The sequence below is a fragment of the Daucus carota genome, chromosome 4, assembly GCF_001625215.2.
Source record: "Daucus carota subsp. sativus chromosome 4, DH1 v3.0, whole genome shotgun sequence".
Lineage (NCBI taxonomy): Eukaryota > Viridiplantae > Streptophyta > Magnoliopsida > Apiales > Apiaceae > Daucus > Daucus carota.
Genome location: NC_030384.2, coordinates 37028818 through 37049339, shown reverse-complemented (window position 1 = coordinate 37049339; position 20522 = coordinate 37028818). Strand labels below are relative to the sequence as shown.

Below are 20522 nucleotides of genomic sequence, written 5' to 3'. Positions count from 1 at the left end.
CAAAAAGCTGCTGTTGCTGTCTGCAACAGCAACCCCAAACAGTACCTTAGTTGAGAAAAATAAATCTTGAAACTCATGTCCGAGTCAGTTCATGGATTTTCGATATCTAAGAGGTTAGGTGTGTATGAGAGAAAACTACGGAATGATGTTCATTTCTCATATTTTTATTTATGATAAAATAATGAAATATAAATATTTAATACAAATTAAATGGATGATGCTTAAATATAACTATAATAATAATTTAATTGATATGGTTATTTAATTTAAAATAATAACTTAATTTTTAATTAATTTTTTACACTAATTAAACTAAATAAAAGATAGCAGATATGTTTCCTCAAACAAACAGAAAACACCTATGATGCATGTATTAAAATATTGGGGTGACTCAAATATTTAATTATGTTCCTAAGCACTTTAATTATTGATGACCACGTTAAAAAAAATGAAATATTGTTCTATAATATGAACCATACCGTGTATCTTCCGACCGAGTTAAAGAAATTTCTTGATTCTTCCATTTTTTTAGAAAATATCTCACCAATTTCTAAACATTTTAGTATAGGTTCATGCTGTTTTTGTCGAAGCATATTCTTTCTCTTACACGAAACCTCAACCAATTCACAATAGGACAAAGATGATAAAAAAATCACTTACTAGTAGAGAATATTTAGCCACAACAACTAATAACTCTAATTTCATGACTCTCCTAGTAATTTAAAGTAATGGAATTTCATGATTATCATAATAAAGAATACCAAATTGGATTACCACAATTCAATAATTCTGAACTACAAAGAAGTCTAAATTATCATTATAATTAGTATGGACTTCCCAAATTAATTCAGGATTAAAAGATGATATGTGTTAGAGAGCGCCCTTCAAACTCTAATTTTTGAGGAACCTCCGATTAACAATTTCAGAATACAAAATAACAAAAGATATAAAAACATTCAAAAATAACAATTCATCCAAGAATCAAAAAATTCATGAACAAAAAGTGATAAAAATAAAAAAGATAATCAATCAATATAACATATCTTAAAATTTAGAAAGCAAATGAAAAGATAGAGTATTGAGTAAATACGGTAATACCGATTGAATCTCGAAAGGAAGAGTGAAGGATAATGTTGATAGTAGTTATTGGACATTTTAAAAAGATTATATCCATGTTATAATTCAACGGGGACTAAAAAAGAACATACACCGATTTTCAAAAATAAGAAAATGCTCTAACATCCTTCGATCCTCTGTCCCCGTCACTGAATATCATTACAAACACTAAATTAACTAATTAAGAACTCATTACATACGTTATCACGACAAACACGGTGGGGGTAGTAGAGGATTATAAATTATAATCAAGTATAAGAGCCTTGTAAGCGCAACATAGAACAATGTGAATGATACCGAATGTATTTTGACGGTGGCCTCAATCCTAATTAATAAGATAGAGCACACAACAACAATCGAGTGCTTTCGAAAAATGGAATCCCGGTGACAGAGCCCTTATATATAGAATATATAGCTGGTTTTTAATACTTGTCCTCAAGTTATAAGTTGTGACTAGTTATACAATGTAGAATTATTTTATTTGTTTTATATTGTTTAAATTATACTAATGGCTCTGGTGAACGATCAGGCCCGGATGCGATTTTAAACTAATATCGATATCAATCATCTAAAGCAATGAGATTAAATTGTTTTGGTTCAAAATCGAAATCGATAAAATAAATTGTGAACCGAATAGTTGATTCATCTGCTATGTGATACCGTGGTAAGGGCTATTAACAAAGAAACTCAATCAGCTTATCATTTTTTTGCCAATTTTTTAAAATATTTTCTCTTCACTAACAACCCCAATAAATTTTATTAAAATTATATAAGATAAATATAAAATAAATCATGATTAAATTTACCAATCTAACTTGTTAAGTATCTTTCTTTTATTTGCATCTTTTTATACACATATTTGCAACATATTGCTCATTCATTAATAAATATAATTATTTCTTTAATAATTTTAATATTTTAATTTCATAAACCCACGCCACAGAAAAGATCGAAGGGTTTTCACCATCTGTACCAAAGAACTATAATTTATTTAAATTTAATTTATATTAATTATTCTGCTTAAGTCCCTAACTTCTACCGGTTCTAGTTAAGAATAATTAGCGGATTTTGATTTTATATTATAATATTTGTTAGTTTTGATTTAAAAGATAACATGAAAAAAAGTGAAACCGTACTTGTCTAGTGTCTCATTTTTTTCTTTGTTTTTTCTCTTACTATATAAATTTGAATTGTTATAATTTGTCAAATAAGCTACTTAATCATCATGATTACTTGTTAAAACTCACGGACACGAAATTTTGTATCAAAATTACAAGTTGTATTTATTTTAGATCTTGTATATAAATCTTCACAAAAATAAATTTTTTAGTTATTTTTACTAATTTTTGATTAATTTTAGTCATGTTGCTACATAAAATATGTGTTAATGATGGTTAACCTATGTAGCGATAAGTAATTCTGATCAAATTTTTTCATAGATTTTGTAAGTTTATTGAGATGGTTAGTGAAAAAAAAGTTTAAATATTTTTTGACAAAAAAAATGACAAATTGGTTAGGTTTCTTTGTTAATAGGTCCCGTGATAATAATAATACACATAAAAGCTTGAATCAGATTGTATATCAATTAAAAACAGAGGCCGAAATTAGATACAGTCTACAAGATTTAAGGAAAATAAATAGGAACTAAAAGGGTAAAAAGTTGACATGAAATCATGAATATTATTAATTCAACGATAAATACTGAGTTTATGTTTTAAAAAAAAAAATCAGCATCGCCATGCAGACGCAGCAAGAATAGCTCTATCCTGCCACCCTAGCAGCAAGCAACCATGGTCCTCCGTCAATCTATATCCATCACAAGAATACAATCCCAGCAATATATTAGACTGAGTCACCGCGTTCTCACTCAGGGGAACTCCTTTAAACCCTTTACTCTCCATTATCATTCTCCACTTTTCGAGCTTCTCGTGCCTCATCACTCTCTCGGATCCCTCACATGCAACGATGTTTTGTATCTCCGGTGCAAATATGCACTGCTCGACCTTCACTCTGTGTGCCGAATCGAGAGGGAATGTGGCGTCGAGGGAGTCGAAAATAGCCGAATAGTAATGAAGTGCCTCGAGGAATCGGCCTAAGAAATATGGGCCGTTATGGCTTGCTTCTTGTTCCACGATGGTTACTATGTTCGGGGCTTGATCTCGAATCATGGTGAGTAAGTTCCCGAGGCTGTTTCCTGGGACGCGTTGGAGGCGGTTAACGGAGTTAACCGCCAAGGCCTCGCCAACGCGTCGGTTGAACATATGTGGTTTTAAGTCTTCGAGTTGTTCACCGACTGGATGGAACTCGAATGGCACGCGAAGCGAGTGCGCTAACTCGCTTAGGCATCGGCCTGTTTCCATGACAGCCTCGGGGGAGGTGCCGACCCCGGTGATTCGGAGGAATGGAGGGCCGCCTGGACGGGCTGCGAGGGCTTGCATGAAAGCTGGCCACTGGTAGCCTTGGAGAATATCCAAGTCGATGACATGCACGCGTTGTTCGGATTCGAAGGCCTCGAAGATGGCTTGGTTGGCGGTGAAGTGTGCGAATTTTATGTAAGGGCATGCTTGGTAGAGGATTTGGTAGATTTTGAGGATTTCAATGGAATCTGGAGGGAAAGGGGTGAAGGGCTTTGAATTAGAGGATGTTGGTTTGGCTGTGAGTGTTGCGTTTAGCCTCGCGCTCAAGGCTTCTGTGAAACAGGACGCTACGCGTTGCATGGAGTCCCCGAGAGGTGTCACAACTCGGTTGAGGTGGTGCACGTATCGTCCTGCCAGCATGTAGTCTTCTTTTGCGGTGGCTTCTGCACAGGCTAGAAGTAGATGCACCAGTTGAAGACCACTTTCTTGTTCCTGCAAACACATGAGTTCATTTTCAATTAAGCAACTATAAGAGTATAGTAAATTTTTCCGTCTTCTTATCATCGATGTTAGAATACAATATAATCCTGAGAACTGGTAACCAGTGGTTTATCAATAAAATTTTTGAATTTGGTCTCTATCGATATATTTTAAAGAGTTGTATTTTACCTGCTCCGGGGCAAAGGACAGAGGAGGAACCATCAAAGTATGATCAATAATTTGGGCTTGTTGGAGGTCTTGAGCTCTTTGTGGGGGTGCTTGTTGCTGCAGCTGCTTCTTTTCTTGCTCCCTTTCTTCTTCTAATTGCTGTAAAAGTGGCGGATTGGCAACCATTGATTTCTTTTGATAAAGACCATCACTTCCTTGAGAATTACCTCCAAGGACGGTTGATTCGGATCCAGAGAACCTGGTGGAATTATTTGGCTGAGTCAAGCACTCCAACAATGCTGGCACTGTTGTGAGGGCCTCATCATAAGAGCCTCCACCAGCACCAAAGCCTTTCAAGGTTCCGAAATCTTCCTCTCTGTCATAATCATCCAAGAAATTCTCCAGGGCTGGTAGGGAAAAGCTCTCCACTTGCATAAACTCTTGATTATTAGGAGAATTCAAAACTCTGTGCAATGGACTCATTCCCTTCACCTTACTACTATTATTGTGTATACTGCTAAAAGGCCCTAGGGGAGATAGCGCCCGCGGAGGAGAAGAATATCCTAAAAGAGACTGTCCATGCATGGACTGCACATAATTGCTATGGTAATTACCAAAATTTGTACCTTGAGGAGAAGGCAAGTTCCTCACAGGGGATGAGATCATGAAGTCACCTCCGTCGAGCTGATCGGTGAAAAATGACTGCCATAGTGCAGAATTATCAGGTGACTGGACTTCCATTTCTCCATCCAACACATCAAACTTGAGGGCATCAAAGTTAAGGCTTGAGACTGAGGGAGTTAAGCTTTTCTTCTCCGAGTCCGAGAGCAGAGGATCCTTCTTAGAAGCTTCCAACACCGACGAAGTGCTGGAAGAATTCGAAAGCAGTTTGGAGCAACTCTCACTCTTCAAACTCTCCATGCTCCCACACAAAGTACTATTCATCATCATCCTTTCCCTCACCATGCAATCTTCTAGTAAACAAAAAACAAAGAATCTTGTAATAGACCAACTGGTACCCTTTCTCTCTTTTCCCTTCCTTTTCGAAATCTTAAGGATTTGGGCAAAATTTAAACCTTAGGCTTGTGTTCCCTTGTTTTATCTTATAAAGAGTCGGGAGATGTTAAGCTTTCAGCACTTGTTTATAACGGAAAGGTAAAGACCAGGACGTGTATTTAAAACGCGAATAATTAAGCACATAAAATACTACGTGCGATGAAAAATTTGTCTCGAGTGTAGATATTATTGGCAGGAGAGTTAAAAAGAGAATGTTAATTTAGATTTGATGTGTTTGGAGGGGAGTGACTAGTTGAATAACCTCTATAACTTCACCACCACCACCGAGTTTAGTTGTTTCCTAGGGGGGCAGTTTTGTCATGTTTTGAGCATTTGTTTATGCATATACCCTAAATGCTTAAACAATGTATTGTGGCACAATATTTGTTTTGGACCCACGTAAATTCTTGAGCCGGCCCAGCTTCAAGTTGAAACAGACCATTTCTTGCATAAAATAATACTCCCTCCGTCCCCGTGGTTGTTTACGCTCCCTGTTTACACGCATTTTGAGGCTCTTATAAAATATAGTTGTATGACTATTTTCTCAAATTTTTTTTAATAAAAGTTTAAATATCAAATTGTTATTCAGAGAAAAAAAAATTCAAAAATATATTTTAAAACTATACTTTAAATAAGTGTGGAAAAACGTGCCGAAAAATAACGTAAAGAAATTAGGGGGACAGATAGGGAAGTACATGGCTGCCTTCCTTGCATGCTGATGAAGACTGGGCGATTGGTTGGAGAATGATACAGAGAGGGAGATTGCAATTAAATATTATAAAGCATATATTTGTGAAAATGACCTGAATAATATAAAAGAGTGTACAAGAATTTATGCAGTTGGAATGATATCGCTTTGTATATACACAAAGATGAAGTCATGAAGGTTAGGGCTGTTTAACGAACCGAGCTGTTCGCGAACAAGCTCGAGCTCGGCTCGTTAAGAGCTCGTTCGGCTCGGCTCGTTAAGTTAACGAGCTCGAGCTCGAACACAAAAAATTGTTCGTTAAGTAAACGAGCTCGAGCCGAGCTTTTAGTATGTTCGGCTCGAGCTCGGCTCGAGCTCGGCTCGAGCTCGTTCGGCTCGAGTTCGGCTCGTTAAAGCTCGAAAAAATGTAATATTTTCGGGGTTTTTTTATAATTTATATATGTTATTGGACTCAGAATTCAACATAATATATATATATATATATATATATATATATATTTTAGTGATGTAAACAAAATTTTAGGAAATAATAATTTTATTTGGTTTTTAACAGGCAAGTAGAAGTTTGACTAGTACCGCTAACTAGTGTTTAATCCTAGTTTAGTGTTTCAATATTTTAAAAAATATTTTTTACCGATCCAACTGTATGGATGTTAACATATATACATTTTAGTGATATAAACAAAGTTTCAAAAAAATTGAAATTATTAGGTTAGCTATTTTAAGAGTCAACTAGCGGTTTGTCCTTATTTTTTTTCTAGCTCGACTCGACTCGACTCGACTCGGCTTGGCTCGTATTTGTTCGCGAACAAGCTCGTGTTCGGCTCGTTAGTTAACGAGCCGAGCTTGAACACAATTTTTGTTCGATTAAAAAGCTCGGCTCGGCTCGGCTCGTCAGAAAAAAAATTAAAGCTCGGCTCGGTTCGGTCAAAACTCGGCTCGGCTCGGTTCGTGAACAGCTCTAATGAAGGTAGCTAGGAAGGAGCGTGCCTAAATCATCTTGGCGGTTTTGTTGGCTAACAGAGGTCAAGTATTGGCGTATTTTGTTTATGCAGTTTGAAATGATATCGCGTCATACATACACAAAGATGAAGTATTAATTATCCATTGCTGGAGTTTTGAAATATCAGTTTTAATTTATTTTTTTTAACCAGACGAGCCACAAACCTGACTCCAACACCCCAACCAAAAGGCCCAAAAACATTTTCTGCTGTTGTTAAAATAGTTGCTAATCAAATTATTATATGTGTTATTTATTTATTTTATTGCTCATCTGCACTATAGTTGTTTATTATTGTTTAAAACTACTCAAATAGTGGTAATTCTAAAGATATACAATGTGAACTTCTAAATAAATTAGAAAAATAAATAATATAATAAGGTATAAAAATCAGTAGTCATGCCGTTGATGTGTCCAAGTCTTGGATCAGTAGTCATGCCGTTGATGTGTCCAAGACTCCAAGACTGTGGTCAGGGGTGAGCATGTGGTCGGGCATTAGGATCGGACCGAACTTTATTTCGGTATATTCGGTTCCGGTTGGTTTTGCTCCACAGTTAGTTGGCGTTTGGCAAGAAAATTTTGTGCGTGATGACGTGGACGCACTCTCGGTTAAAACTGAGATATCATCTAAACTTTGTATATTTTTTCATTTTTTGGATCATGACTCTGCCTATATTCTGATTTTCGAAGAACTTGGTCTTGGTCATGACATATGTGCTTTATTGGTAAAAGTATATTTTCGAATACTCCATGGGTTTGGGCCGTCTAATTTCGAATATCATGGGGTGGTGGGCCGTCTAATTTGGGATAATGGTCTTCTAAGAACTGGGCTATTATTATGGATCATACACCTAAAGACAACACTGGCATTCTGAAAAAGGCTTCAACTGAATCTGCCGAAACTGAAGGAAAGACCATTTTTACATTCCATGTTGAGCAAGTCTCCTCTCCCAGTTTTGTTCAGTGGTTTGTGTATCTCACTGATATGGAGCTTACATTTCCTGCTTTTATATTTGAACTGACATAAGTTATTATGGTAAAAAAAATTATCATTTTTGCCATGGTATCAACCAAGAAAACAATGTAGCACTACCCAGGCTTGCATATAAATATTAAATCAAGCAACCATAAGTTAGCAAGAATCATCCCTGTTATAAAGGCAACCAAATTACTGCTATAGATCATTAGCATTCTGCTAATTGATATGCGACAGGTAGATTATATTAACAAGAGGCACTGTAAAACAATACGTATGCACAACTTTTTCCCTATTTATGTACATTCCTAGTACTAGACTGTACAAGTAATATTATGCACAAAGGATCATGATACATACAGACTAAAGCCTTTCCCTGGTTTTTACTGTCAGATGTAACACCCGATAATAGCGATCTTAGAGATATATTCACACCGATACTTTGGGATAACAGATCAAGTTATCCTGTTTCTGTTTCATAGACTATATCCACTACCAGATTTATGAGTAAGACCTAATCAATTTGAGATTATGGAAAGTTCTTGCTTTAAAGAGGTTCCCAAAGAGAAAACTTATCGTTTTCTCTTGGGGTGGAGTTGGTGAATTACTTGTGTTCTGTCTGACATGCAGTGCAGCTTGTCCAATCTGTCGCCGAATGGAATCAATCATTTTGGGCTCAACTGGATTACCAGTCACGTCAGTGACATAAAATGTATCTTTAGCTTTCCCACTTTTCGTAGAAATTTCTGCTCTTTTGATGCAGAGACTATTCTCCCTGAAGATTCTGGTAATATCTGACAAAAGACCAACTCGATCTTCTGTAAGAAGTTGGAGTTCAAGTGCCTGCATAAACTAGCAAACACTTTAGTGCAAGATCAACCAGTATTTTTAATGCATATTTAATAAACAGGCACATAATTATTATTTTATATAGTGATAGTTGTTTATACTTCAGATGTTCGTCTCTCAATGGCCGCTTCAAGGCATTGCATGACACGCACTCGTTCTGCCTCCGAGCTTATGGGGATCCCATCAACATGTCGGATATAATATTCCTGCATCAAAAATATTTGTCAGTTACATTTAGAGATACTTTTGAGTAATTACATTCCATGAAAGCTGTTTAGTCTCTCAAAAGTGCAGAAGTATATTAGAACAAAGGCCTATAAAACTTTTTTATGGTACCTTTAATATTTAAGTAAATATATATATATAGAGTAAAGCAACAACAATAATTCGGTCGTTGAAACTCATTTTGTAGTCGATATCAGTTTTTACCTGGTAAGCTTCCAACCTCCCAGTGTGAACCACACCATGAAAGACTACATACTGCATGTCAGTTAGAGTGCAAAGCGTATCAAATAGAAGCTTAGGTCGGTCCTTAGACCTCATAGTTATCACAGTGTAGTCCTTCTCAATGCAATTACCAATAGTTACATGTGGTCTGGAACTCTTGTCATCATTTTTACCATCTCTAGAGCTTTCAGTTATTTCGTAGTCCCGATCAGCAAACATAATTTGATGCAGTCTTCTCTCCCTGTGCGTGACACCAGGCGTTGAAAGGGTCATCTTAGCCGTCTTCAAGTCACTACTTCCTTTAAGAACATTTCGAAGGAGCTCCTTGATTGTTAAGAGCCGTTTTGGGTCTTCAATAGCACATCCAGTTGAGTCATCAGTGACATGAACCACAGCTGCGGCTCTAGCATTGTGCGTCCATATCTCGGCATTCACTACATTACAGTGAAGGTCAGTAAGAACTGCACACACTTCAGACAGTAGGCCTGGTCTGTCCATTCCGGCTAATTCAATCGCAGTGTGATTTTGAGAAGGCATCAATCCCACCGACCCTCTTATAGGAGACACGAAAAAAGTGTCACTTTCAAGTGTCTGCAGAAAAGGCAACAAACAATTTTTACCCCAGGTCACTGATATTGGGTTTCCCCTTTTCAGTATATTTTTATGCTTGCTAATTTTATAAAAAAACCAAGATGCTTATAAATTCCGACATTAATTTCCAGATATGTGAAGTTTTATTAATAATAATTATTAAGTGTCCCCTGCTAATAGGAGGTATTTAAGATATTTCAACACACTCAACTACTTCTTACTTCTTAGCTATTAAACCAAACTTCATCATGCTTCAGGAGTTCAGGTTAAAACAAAAATCAAATGGCAATTACTTATGAAGTAAACTGAATACCCAATCAACATACCTCTTGAATATATCTGATGACTTCTTGGTCTGTAATCTTATATCCGTCCCGATCAATCACATGAAACACTGCAACAGAAATTTAATTCCGTAAGACTCAAGAGAAGACCAATTCGTTCCCCTACTTAATTATTCAGATAATTACTAAAATTTAAAAAGTTTAGTAAGACGATACCATCCATAAACCATCCACCGTCAGATGAGATGTATGCTTTCGTAATAACAAGGTCCAAGTCGGTAAGAACTTGGACCACTTCAAGCAAGATTCCATGCTTGTTAACACTGTCAACCTAGATACAAGTGACAAACCACTTAATAGAATGCTTAGAAATCAAGCAACACAACAAAACATAAATACAAGTTCACAAGCTAACAAAACACACAAATTATACCTGGATAATAGTTGCATCAACACAAGAATTGTTCTCAATTGTGACCCTGTTTCCAAAAAGTATCAAATAAGTAATTCAAAGTCCAAAATTTCAACCAAAAAAAAATAAATCCAAATGGGGGTTTTACTATTATTCAATAATTTCATTAAATAAAAAGATCATCAACAATACCACACGAGATCACAATAAATAATTAGTTCTAATAATCAATATATGATGATCATAAGAAAAATCATCACAAAAGGGCAGAGGCTAATAATAAAATTTATAAAAAGGGGTGAATTGGAATTGGGAATGACGAACCTGGGTGGGTTCATTCTCCTGATGAACTTGGCGTACTCATCATCCATGTCCTCTGAAACAAATTAATAAAAAATATATATGTGTAGTTACAAAGTAAAATCGGCAGGAGACGAATTGGTGAAACAAGAATTGTTTATAGATATATGTAGGTGGGTATATATATACAGAGAGATAGAGAGAGAGAGAGAGAGAGAGAGAGAGAGAGAGAGAGGAGTGTATGTATGAATTGCCTGCCTCCAATATGTGCGGAGGAGCTATTACAGAGACAGAGAGAGACGAAAGACTAAAAATAAAGTGGAGAGAGAGAGAGATCAACAGTCAGTTGGTAAATGAATAAACAAACTGATTAAGCATAATATTCAGCTTTTCCCAAATTTTAAAGAGAGTTCTTCTAAACATATTGAAAAAGAAAGATCGTTTTAGAATTTTGATTTTTATTAAAGATAATATTTCCAATTTAACATATACATTTATTAATATATATAGTAAGAAAACATTATGTGAAACTGTAAAAAGAAAAAGAAAAAAAGAAAAGGTAGAACTGTGATTCAAATAAAAAATTATGTAAAAAGATATTCAAGAATCTTCCATGTCATTTATGATCTTTGGAATGTTGTCCAGAACTTTTATTTTTTTAGAACATGATTACTAGTCGATTAAATTAGAATTTTAAGATATTATGTAAAATTTGTTAAATTTGTGATATATATTATTTTGATGATATCGATTATATATATATATATATATCATGAAAATAGTAGATTATTATTTCAAATTATTATAAATAGAATATAATATTTTAATATGTTACTCGATGACGCGACATTTGACGCCATGCAAAGGCTTGACTAAAGATATTGATAGGGAGATTTTGAAAAAACTATCTATATTATTTTATTTGTGATATGTTAGTTCAATTTTTAGTTAATGATTTCATCGGGTTGGAGTTGCTCTTAAAATATTCGTAAAATTGTTGGTACAACAAACATACATATGATATATTTCAATATTTAAATATTTTGAGATATTGCGCCCGTTTATTTTCAAGCTTCAGACCCGTTTGTGTAAATAAGTAGAAGCACTTTTAAGAAGTTGAAAATACCCAACGGCCATTTGTTTTACTGAAGCATAAGCTGCTTCTGACTTCTGATTTTTTTGACCCGTTTGTGTAAATAAGCAGTAGCATTTTTAATAAGTTGAGAATGTTAGCTTTTCTACCCGAGTTTCTACTTTTTTTTCAAACATTTTGTTAACATATTTACTTCTCATTTTTAATCTATTTTTTACTTGAAATCACCTTTTTTTTAACCATATGAATCTCTATTGATTGAATTTTTGAATATATACTGTGCAAAAATCTATCGTAAGAAGAACAATTTTACGTGTGAATCGAGTTCTAAAACAATGATTGTAACAGGCCGTTGATTATTCTGACCTGATGTGTACACTCATCGATTCTGGTAGACACTAGACGGCTGCCTTTTCGCTTTAACCAAATCATACACGTCCGTATTCAAATATCCCTACAAAATTAATATAAACAACAGAATCTCGACCATTAACTTATTTAAATCAATATAATTATTTTATCGTCCTTGTTGGCCAACTTATTGCTGCTCAAAATAAAATCAAATAACATTTTACACTACCAATTAAAATGAATTATTAATGTTATGATTTATGAACTACAAATAGTCAACGAGTATACTATTCCTTGCTTCTTATCTTAGAACTACGAGTGTAGAAAGTGCAAACGTGGCGGCAGCAGGAGGACCCACTAGCATCGCATTCACTTCATTGAGTCATTTGCTTTTTTACTGCTTTGCAAATTGCAAATGTTGAGCCTAATCATATCGCAATATAATGGAAGTGTCAACTGAGTATCTTTTATTCTCTTGGACTACTCTATCATCATTTCTGATATTTTCCGTCCTCTTGACCTCTTGTATATCGGAGGATGGTTCAGGAAACACATGATTACTCAAATTACTCTGTCCCTTTTACTTTTCGGCACGGTTTTCGATACTCATTTAAATATAGTTTCATAATATATTTTTTAAATTTTTTTCTCTGAATAAAAATTTAATATTTAAATTTTTATTAAATAAAGAAAATTTTAGGAAAAATTGTGAAATTATACATTATAAAAGTCTCAAAATACATGCAAACAGTAAATAACCACCGGGGACGGATAGAGTATTAAACAAACACATAGATAGAATTCATATTATTAAACAAACACATAGAGAGAATTCATAATAAATATTCACGGTGTGTGAGATGAGATGATTGTTGGGAATTAGGTCCGAAACGAAATAAATACATATAACATAAAATTTCAAAAGATATTTAGAGAATAATGATGTATCTGCTTACTGGACATGAAATTCTAATTTCAATCTATTCAAGTACAATTCATTAATAATGAATCAGAAAATTGGAATGTAAGCTAATGTATTCAATGTGTCTTAGATAGGAAATTTACACAATCCTTTGGATATTATAGTTTTCTTTTTAATTTCCTGAAGATTCCTGGAAGATAAAGATCATATCAGAGAAAATAAATATAAGGACAGAATAAGTAGGTCCAATAAATATCTTCTCGAATAACTGTAAAGGTATATGTATTTCAAAAAAAAAAAACTGTAAAGGTATATGCAGGTCTGATTCAAGATAAAAAAAACCCAGCGTGTGCCCTTGACAAAAAGAGACAGTTTTTTGTTTGTATATTATATATGCATTTTTATTCTTCAAAAAGCTCTACTGGATCCGACATTTTGTACATGGTTTTATATTCTTCCACCTAAATTTTGTAGGATTACCCCTAGAAACTTTTTAATTTTATTTCACAAACTTTAAAAACAGGAAATAACTTTTACTCTTTTATACAGTTTAGAAAGAATTTAAATGGTAACCATGATGCCCTATTTTGACGATAGTACCTTCCGTTTAATAAATTTAAGTAAATTTGGTTTCTTTATTTCAAAAAATAAATAATTGTTTTTTTGATATGCCTCTTGTTCTCCATATATACATTATTAAACATAAAATTACTCTAAAATTGTTGTTGGCCGATGCTTGGCGGTTCAAGAGACGTACAGAGCAGCAGCCGCAATCCAAAATTTTAGTCTACTCTACTCTGATATCATTTATTTTAAATCAATAAATATGCATTTTATTATAATAAAAGTAAATTTAAAAATTCAATCCCATACTTAAGGATCAACTATTCAAGTATCAACAATCAATTCGTGGACGGCGGGGAGGGAAGAATTTTCAAAAGAAGGCTTTTTACCCATAATAATTTTGCAACTAATCATCAGGTCACCACAAGCTGTCTTCTTTATAAAGCAAAATGAGCAATTTGCATTTTGCCCACGACTCACTAGTCATCATTTTAGTTACTATATATTAAAATCGTAATACATTTAAAAATCAGCTTTGTGTAATACATTTAAAAATCTCTCGGAGCACAATGTTGGGTAAAACTGTTTAAAATTTGTGGAACCTGTGATTGTACTTCAATAAGATTTGCGGTATCTTTCACGTAAAATTTCCTATATTACTGAAGTAGGCAGACACAGAAGGGTTTTCATTGCATATAACCAATTTATTACCCTGCTCAACAAGTAGAATGAAAGCTATCATCCTGCCTGCTTTAATGGAACGGATATTGGACCAAAAATTGTTCTCAAATTGTCAACAATCCGATTTGTTGTTGCGCCAGATATTGGAAAGAAATCCATTAACAAAGGCTGTATTGTGCGCAGGCTGCAGTTCAAACAGGACTAAATGATAACTTGAAGTAAACCTGAAGTCTAGACATCTATTCTGCCGAGAAACCTATTCATGTTATGTGCAAAAGCGATAACATCAGATCAAGTGATTCCCTGGTGATCCTTCTCAAAACCCTTATGTTGTGTTTGGTTGGGGAGAATGGACTAGAATGAAATGCAATGAGTAAAAATACTTGAAACTAATATAGATAAGAAGGAAGTTTTGGAAAAAATTTGAGAGAGTGCAAAATTGCTATGATAAGATTTGTAAAGAAATTGAGAATATGAGAGAATGGAGCATTCCATCTCAAATTGAAGATGTGATATCTATCACATGAAGTAAGGAATGGAATGTAAGAAGGAATGAAATTTCTTAACAATTGTCCATAATATAGTTCATTTTTCATTTCATTCCTTCTGGAATCATTCACCCCACCCAAACACAACATTAAAGATGAAGTGAACCGCGAAAGAGATTGTCTATGGAAATTCATATAAGAATGTTAACTAGGCTGACAACACAACTCACAAATGATATCCTGCATTTAAAGTTACAGAATGTCTACCACTCCAAGGAAACAGAATGTGAAAAAAATGGAATGATTTTTTTGGGTAAAGCAGAACAGTGCTGTTTTTGTTGGAGAGCATTCCTAAAAGATACTTAAACAGACAGGCCTACTTATATTAAGCACATAAAAACAGTAAAATAGGGATGAACACTCAAATGATGTAGGTGTTACATACCAAGCTGACAGATGAACAAAGTGGAGACTGAGGCCGCTCCTTCAATTTTCCGAGTCCTCACAATCTTGCCAAGTGGTATAACTGTCATGAATATTGGTTTCCAGAGACGAGAACGATTACCTTTCAACAATTAACTCTACAACATCGGACTTGCACAGAAGAGTAATTAATACAGAAGCATAGCATGCATCCTGTAACTGCAATGGTCCTTGTAAGATGAGGAATATTTTCATACTGGGGATGCCTTTGAGTATTTTTGTTCCTATTTTTTTAAGAAAGAACAACAAAAACAAAGAGAAATGACAAAAAGGAAAAAAGCACATGCAACTGCAAGTTTAAGGATTCTTTCAACACTATGCAGAATTGAACTTCTACACAAGGAAAGCAAGATATATGGTTTTTCTAATCAATATAGTTAATCAAGTAAACACGAAAACTGGACCAGCAAATCCATTCAACAGAAAACATGTTTTTCTAGTAACAGATCAAATCCTATGTCAATCAACACAAACATCATACTAAAGTTTCAGGAAGTTGCACAAGTAAAATCTGTATATGTAACCTAAGATCATAACCAAAAACTCTACAGGCAGACTCCAACACTACAGAGTGACCTGAAAATGTCCCAAACTGTAATTATAAGCGCAACCGTGCAGATACATATAGCACTACTTCCAAATTAAGGCCTTTCACATGCAGGCCATTACAACTCTATAATTGTAATTAAATACCTAAGCTTTACAAGAAAATACTCAAAACCAAAATGATCAGACCTGTATATTGAGTCAGGGATGAAGCGGCAAACAGAAAACACAGTCCCAAAACCAAATCCAATGCCTACAGAATTCTCATTTTCCATCACATATAAAATCATACAAATACCAATCACCGATACCCCAAGCTACACCAATCTACTGTCCTGAACCTTGAGAATTATCTTTCGAAGATGGATTCTGATGTTGTTGATTCTGGTGCACTCTAGCATGTCCAATCTGCTGATACATCTGGCTCAAAACCCCAATATTTCCATCCTGCGAAAGACCAAGCTCCAGTCCAGGAGGTAACTGCTGATTACTGGCACCCAAAATCGAACTAAAACTCATAGACCCCATATTACTAACAGGCATATCATACCCCGAAAACCCGATTTTTTGCAAGTAATTCGAACTTTCCTGTCCCAAATTGTTACTCACTGGACCAGATGCTGATGGTTGATAACCATAACCAGCAGCAGCAGGGGGCCATATTCCTGCTGAGCCCATTTGGGGTCTCCCCCAACTGGCCCTACTATTACCACTCCCTCCTGTCCCACCAAACTCATGATGCAATCCTGCAGATAAAGAAGCTCCCTGCTGTGAAACAGAGCCCCCTGTTGCTGCCAGGGCGGAGGCCGGGATCGTCCCGGTCCCCGTGGCAGCAATTATCGATGGCTCAGCAGCCTGTAGAAGCCACTGAATGGTTTCTCCATCAGATTTATGTCCTAATTCTCTTGTGAGCTGAAAAATTCTTGCAGCACACAAAGCAGGCATCCTTATTCTCCTTCCCCTGCCTTCAACTTTAGTGTGTCTGTCTTTGTTTGATGTTCTTTTTGGCCCCAACTGCTTCTTCCCCTCTTCTTTCTCTGCAACCACCATCTGCAAATCCTTCACTTCTGCTTGATCACTTTCACCCATGCTTGGCCTTAAAATCCAGCACAACAGCTTTGATGCAGGGGCGTTTGTGTATTCAAGAGCAATAATAGTATGCTATTTTGTTGAATTATTTGAAAGGGAAGCTGTGTGTGAGTAATTAAAGGATGAGGTGACATCAAGAAATAACAGAAATGTTAGTACTTTTAAGTTTTACCTGTACATGATTTCACTGCTTATATCAAATACTCCTCTATGTAAAAGACAAAAAGTAAATCTTGAAAATCAGCAGCACCTGATCATACTTTGCCTGAATTACCAGCTTTGTCAAGATTTTCACACTCAAATTATTCCTCTGCTTTTCTTTTCACTGTGCACACTTGATTGATTTTGATGGGACAAGCTTTTACTCTTTATGGTTTTTCAACTGCACAAATTCACCAAAAACACACACATATAATTATAACATGATGCTCCCTTAGTTTATTTATTTGGTAATTGGTTCAGACCCGATGATTGTTGGTCACACGTTATAAAACAAATATTTTTAATAATAAATCACTACCTCAAAGATACTCCCTCCGTCCCGGTGGATTGTATACGTTGTACGCATGTCAAAACTCTAATAAAATATAATTATATAATGTTTTTTCAAAATTTTCTTTTTTTAATAAAAGTTTAAACGTTAAAATTTTTTTCAGAAAAAAAAATTTCAAAAAAATATTGTGGAACTATACTTTAAAAGAGCATTAAAAAGCGTGCCAAAAAGTAACGTATACAATTCATTGGGACATGGGGAGTATCGAATAAAAACACGTTTATTAAATATATTACACCAATCATTTATCACCGACTCAGATTCGGAAACTCGATAATTAATTAATCATCTGTCAAGGGTTCAGACTCAGAAACTCGATAATTATTTAATCATCTGTCACGGATTAGGATTCGGACTCGGACTTAGAAACTCGATAATTATTTATTGAGAATTGTTGTAGTTAAATTGATGTGGATAATTATGAGAGCGGGATACGCGTGTCAATTAAGCTAGTGTGATAACATGGTGGCTACTATCATTGTAACACCAAGACTTGTATGACAAAGCTATGTGTATAATAATCTCCGTCTCGTCTTGTGGTGCAAGGGAGATGCGAGTGCATGTGGAGGCTAGAGATGAGGACACCTAATTCAAGCATTGATGGGTCTTGACTCACTTGACGTTCTGTCTTGTTATATAATTAAGGCGATCACAAAACTTTCACAACGAGAAACAAATATTTTGGACAAAATTTGTTATATTTTCAAACAAATTGCTACCACACAAGTATTTTTATATTGTATACGATAATAAGTCGATAGTGAATGATGGCGGGATTGCTTTGTCACGATTATGAGATTGAGAATTATGTTGGATCAGCGTGCTTTAATAATTCAGTCGCTTGTGAGAAGAGAAAAATATTTATGGGAACATATATCATTCTCTTGTGTGAGAGAGAATCCTGTAGCCGTTGCGGTTTTTAATTTTGACGCCAAGAATATAATGTTGAAATTTTAGTTCTGCTTCCAAATAAACGAATCATTATTAGGTACTTTCGGCACCTTATGATGTCCTAAACTACTACTCCCTCCATCCTATTTTAAGTGTCCTGTTTTGATTTTCAACGGTCAAATTGATCAACTTTTGACCAAGCATAAAGAACAAATTTGTTATTATTTTAAAAAACTAAAAATTACATTTTATAGTATATTGTATGTACTTTAAAGTGACATAATTTTTTTTATTTTTAAAAATTATATTATATGTGTAAATCTCAGTCAAAATTTGGTCAATTTGACCATTCAAAAGTCAAACAGGACACTTAAAATGGGATAGAGGGAGTATAATAAGGAATATGATACAAAACACAACTCCAGTACTAGCGATTTGTCAAAAAGTTAGGATGTCCCTATATTCTTCATTTTTAAGGATTGTGGAGTTATTCCTTATACTATTTTGAAGAATAATATATTCATTTATTTCCTTTTTTTCCCCCTCTTTCCTTCTTTTTTCTCTCTTATTACAAGTTGAATATTATATTATAATAATAATAGAGAATGTAAATAGTTGGAGTTCCTATTCAATAAAACGTAGTAATCCCTTAAAAGATACATATTTTATTATATATTTAGGGGACCGATTAGGACTCTGAGATGCTCTTAGCTATATTTATCAATCCAAGAGGACCAGGACCTATGTTAAAACTCCCTTTGAATTATACACGTTCACTGTTTGCACGCATTTCGATGCTTTTATGAAGTATAGTTCCATAAATATTTTTAATTTTTTTAAAAAAATAAAAATTTAAACATCAAATTTTTGTTCATAAAAAATTATTTAAAAATATATTACGTAACTATACTTTAAAAGAATCTTAAAAAAATGTATCAAAAAGTTAGTATACATTTGAACGGGATGGAGGGAGTTCGATAAAAAGGAATTATTCTAAATATGAGTATCGGAATAACTATGGGGGTGTTTGGATTGGGGTTGGGAATGGGAATCGAGAATGAGAATGGAAGGTATGGGAATGGGAATGGTATGGTAACCCAAGGGGTAGAAAGGGTATGATTTAACCACCTAAAAAGATTGGGGTTCAATTCCATAGCACCAACTAACTAATCCAAACACTTGTTATGGGATTAAGGTTCCGATTCCCGTTAACCGAGCTTATTAACCATGAACCAAACACCCCCTATCATGAACCAAACACCCCCTGTGTTGCTTCGGCACTGGCCCCAGGTCACATTAGGTGGTTGCTTCGCCCGGAGAGAACATTTACCAAATCACCAGTCACATAATCATATCTGCACGTTGTTACTAGTTTATGAAACAACATTTTCGTTACTTAAACTGCCACATAATCCACCTAACTTTAGTTTGTACAGTTTCGGAAAATATCCAAAATATACGTTCTCTTTATTTTTATCTGAATTCGAACAAGATTATTGCCATAACTCGATAATATATTACGCAGTTCAGTTTGGTAGTCTTTTCATAAACGCACACTTCCTAGAAAAATTTCCTGAAAATTAAAATCTTGCTCTGCTGAAGGCAAACTTTAAAGATTTAAAACTCCGAGTTAAGAAAAAATCTAACTGGGGGTGGTCCTCTTTTTGGTTCTGTTTGGAGAATGGGAAGCACGTTTTGACGTGCAAATCAATCACCAACACACACGTATATTCACATTTATCTGCCCCTGCTTATTTTGCACTCATCCATCCCGAATCGTATATATTAAAAAATTGGGACAAATCTTATAAAATATAGTTTTATAATTTATATTTACTTTTTTTAATAAATATTTAATATTTAAATTTATTTAGAAAAAAATCTTAAAAATAAATTTCAGAACTAAATTATATAAGAATATTAATTTGTAACGAGTAATGACAAAAATATATAAAAATAAGTGGGATGGCAGTTCCTTCTTCCTTCAAATATATCAGAAGTAAGACAATACTTGGATAAATTTGCAATTAGTATGTATATTTTGTATTTCAGCACCAGTATAAAAGTATAATAATTTACGTCGCGAATTTTGTAGATGATGTTAAATGAAAGAAAA

At 34.5% G+C, this 20522-nt stretch overlaps 3 protein-coding genes across 5 annotated transcripts; all 3 read right to left on the bottom strand.

Moving 5' to 3' along the window:
* Positions 1 to 2739: 2739 nt before the first annotated feature.
* On the bottom strand, positions 2740 to 5258 carry LOC108217330 (GRAS family protein RAM1). Its single transcript, XM_017390166.2, has 2 exons — positions 4143 to 5258; positions 2740 to 3965 (listed from the first exon to the last, which is right to left on the bottom strand). Exons 1-2 carry the CDS (start codon positions 5085 to 5087, stop codon positions 2844 to 2846), a joined length of 2067 nt encoding a protein of 688 aa, XP_017245655.1. The 5' UTR covers positions 5088 to 5258; the 3' UTR covers positions 2740 to 2843.
* Positions 5259 to 8076: 2818 nt separating this feature from the next.
* On the bottom strand, positions 8077 to 11109 carry LOC108219043 (ACT domain-containing protein ACR6). Of its 2 annotated transcripts, none has more exons than XM_017392285.2 (7): positions 10770 to 11109; positions 10467 to 10512; positions 10250 to 10364; positions 10076 to 10143; positions 9141 to 9749; positions 8813 to 8917; positions 8077 to 8714 (listed from the first exon to the last, which is right to left on the bottom strand). In XM_017392285.2, the coding sequence occupies exons 1-7, from the start codon at positions 10814 to 10816 to the stop codon at positions 8364 to 8366; spliced, it is 1341 nt and encodes a 446-aa protein (XP_017247774.1). In that variant the 5' UTR covers positions 10817 to 11109; the 3' UTR covers positions 8077 to 8363. The 2 variants fall into 2 exon arrangements, with proteins under 2 accessions (XP_017247774.1, XP_017247775.1); XM_017392286.2 differs by having other exon boundaries at positions 8077 to 8705; positions 10770 to 11107.
* A 2933-nt stretch (positions 11110 to 14042) lies between these two features.
* On the bottom strand, positions 14043 to 17329 carry LOC108219044 (transcription factor TCP20). 2 transcript variants are annotated; one of them, XM_017392287.2, is made up of 3 exons: positions 16063 to 17329; positions 14993 to 15551; positions 14043 to 14680 (listed from the first exon to the last, which is right to left on the bottom strand). In XM_017392287.2, exon 1 carries the CDS (start codon positions 16960 to 16962, stop codon positions 16201 to 16203), a length of 762 nt encoding a protein of 253 aa, XP_017247776.1. In that variant the 5' UTR covers positions 16963 to 17329; the 3' UTR covers positions 14043 to 14680; positions 14993 to 15551; positions 16063 to 16200. The 2 variants fall into 2 exon arrangements, with proteins under 2 accessions (XP_017247776.1, XP_017247777.1); XM_017392288.2 differs by having other exon boundaries at positions 14043 to 14540; positions 15290 to 15551.
* Positions 17330 to 20522: the final 3193 nt, after the last annotated feature.

Bases quoted from the DNA above. Each gene is read 5' to 3' on its own strand.
- LOC108217330 (XM_017390166.2), bottom strand. From the start codon at position 5,087: ATGGTGAGGGAAAGGATGATGATGAATAGTACTTTGTGTGGGAGCATG. The intron at 3,966-4,142 runs GTAAAATACAAC...ATGTGTTTGCAG, and splicing joins TGTCCTTTGCCCCGGAGCAG to GAACAAGAAAGTGGTCTTCA.
- LOC108219043 (XM_017392285.2), bottom strand. From the start codon at position 10,816: ATGGATGATGAGTACGCCAAGTTCATCAGGAGAATGAACCCACCCAG. The intron at 10,365-10,466 runs GTATAATTTGTG...ACTTGTATCTAG, and splicing joins TTGATGCAACTATTATCCAG to GTTGACAGTGTTAACAAGCA. The intron at 9,750-10,075 runs GTATGTTGATTG...CCTTTTCTGCAG, and splicing joins TCATCAGATATATTCAAGAG to ACACTTGAAAGTGACACTTT.
- LOC108219044 (XM_017392287.2), bottom strand. From the start codon at position 16,962: ATGGGTGAAAGTGATCAAGCAGAAGTGAAGGATTTGCAGATGGTGGTT.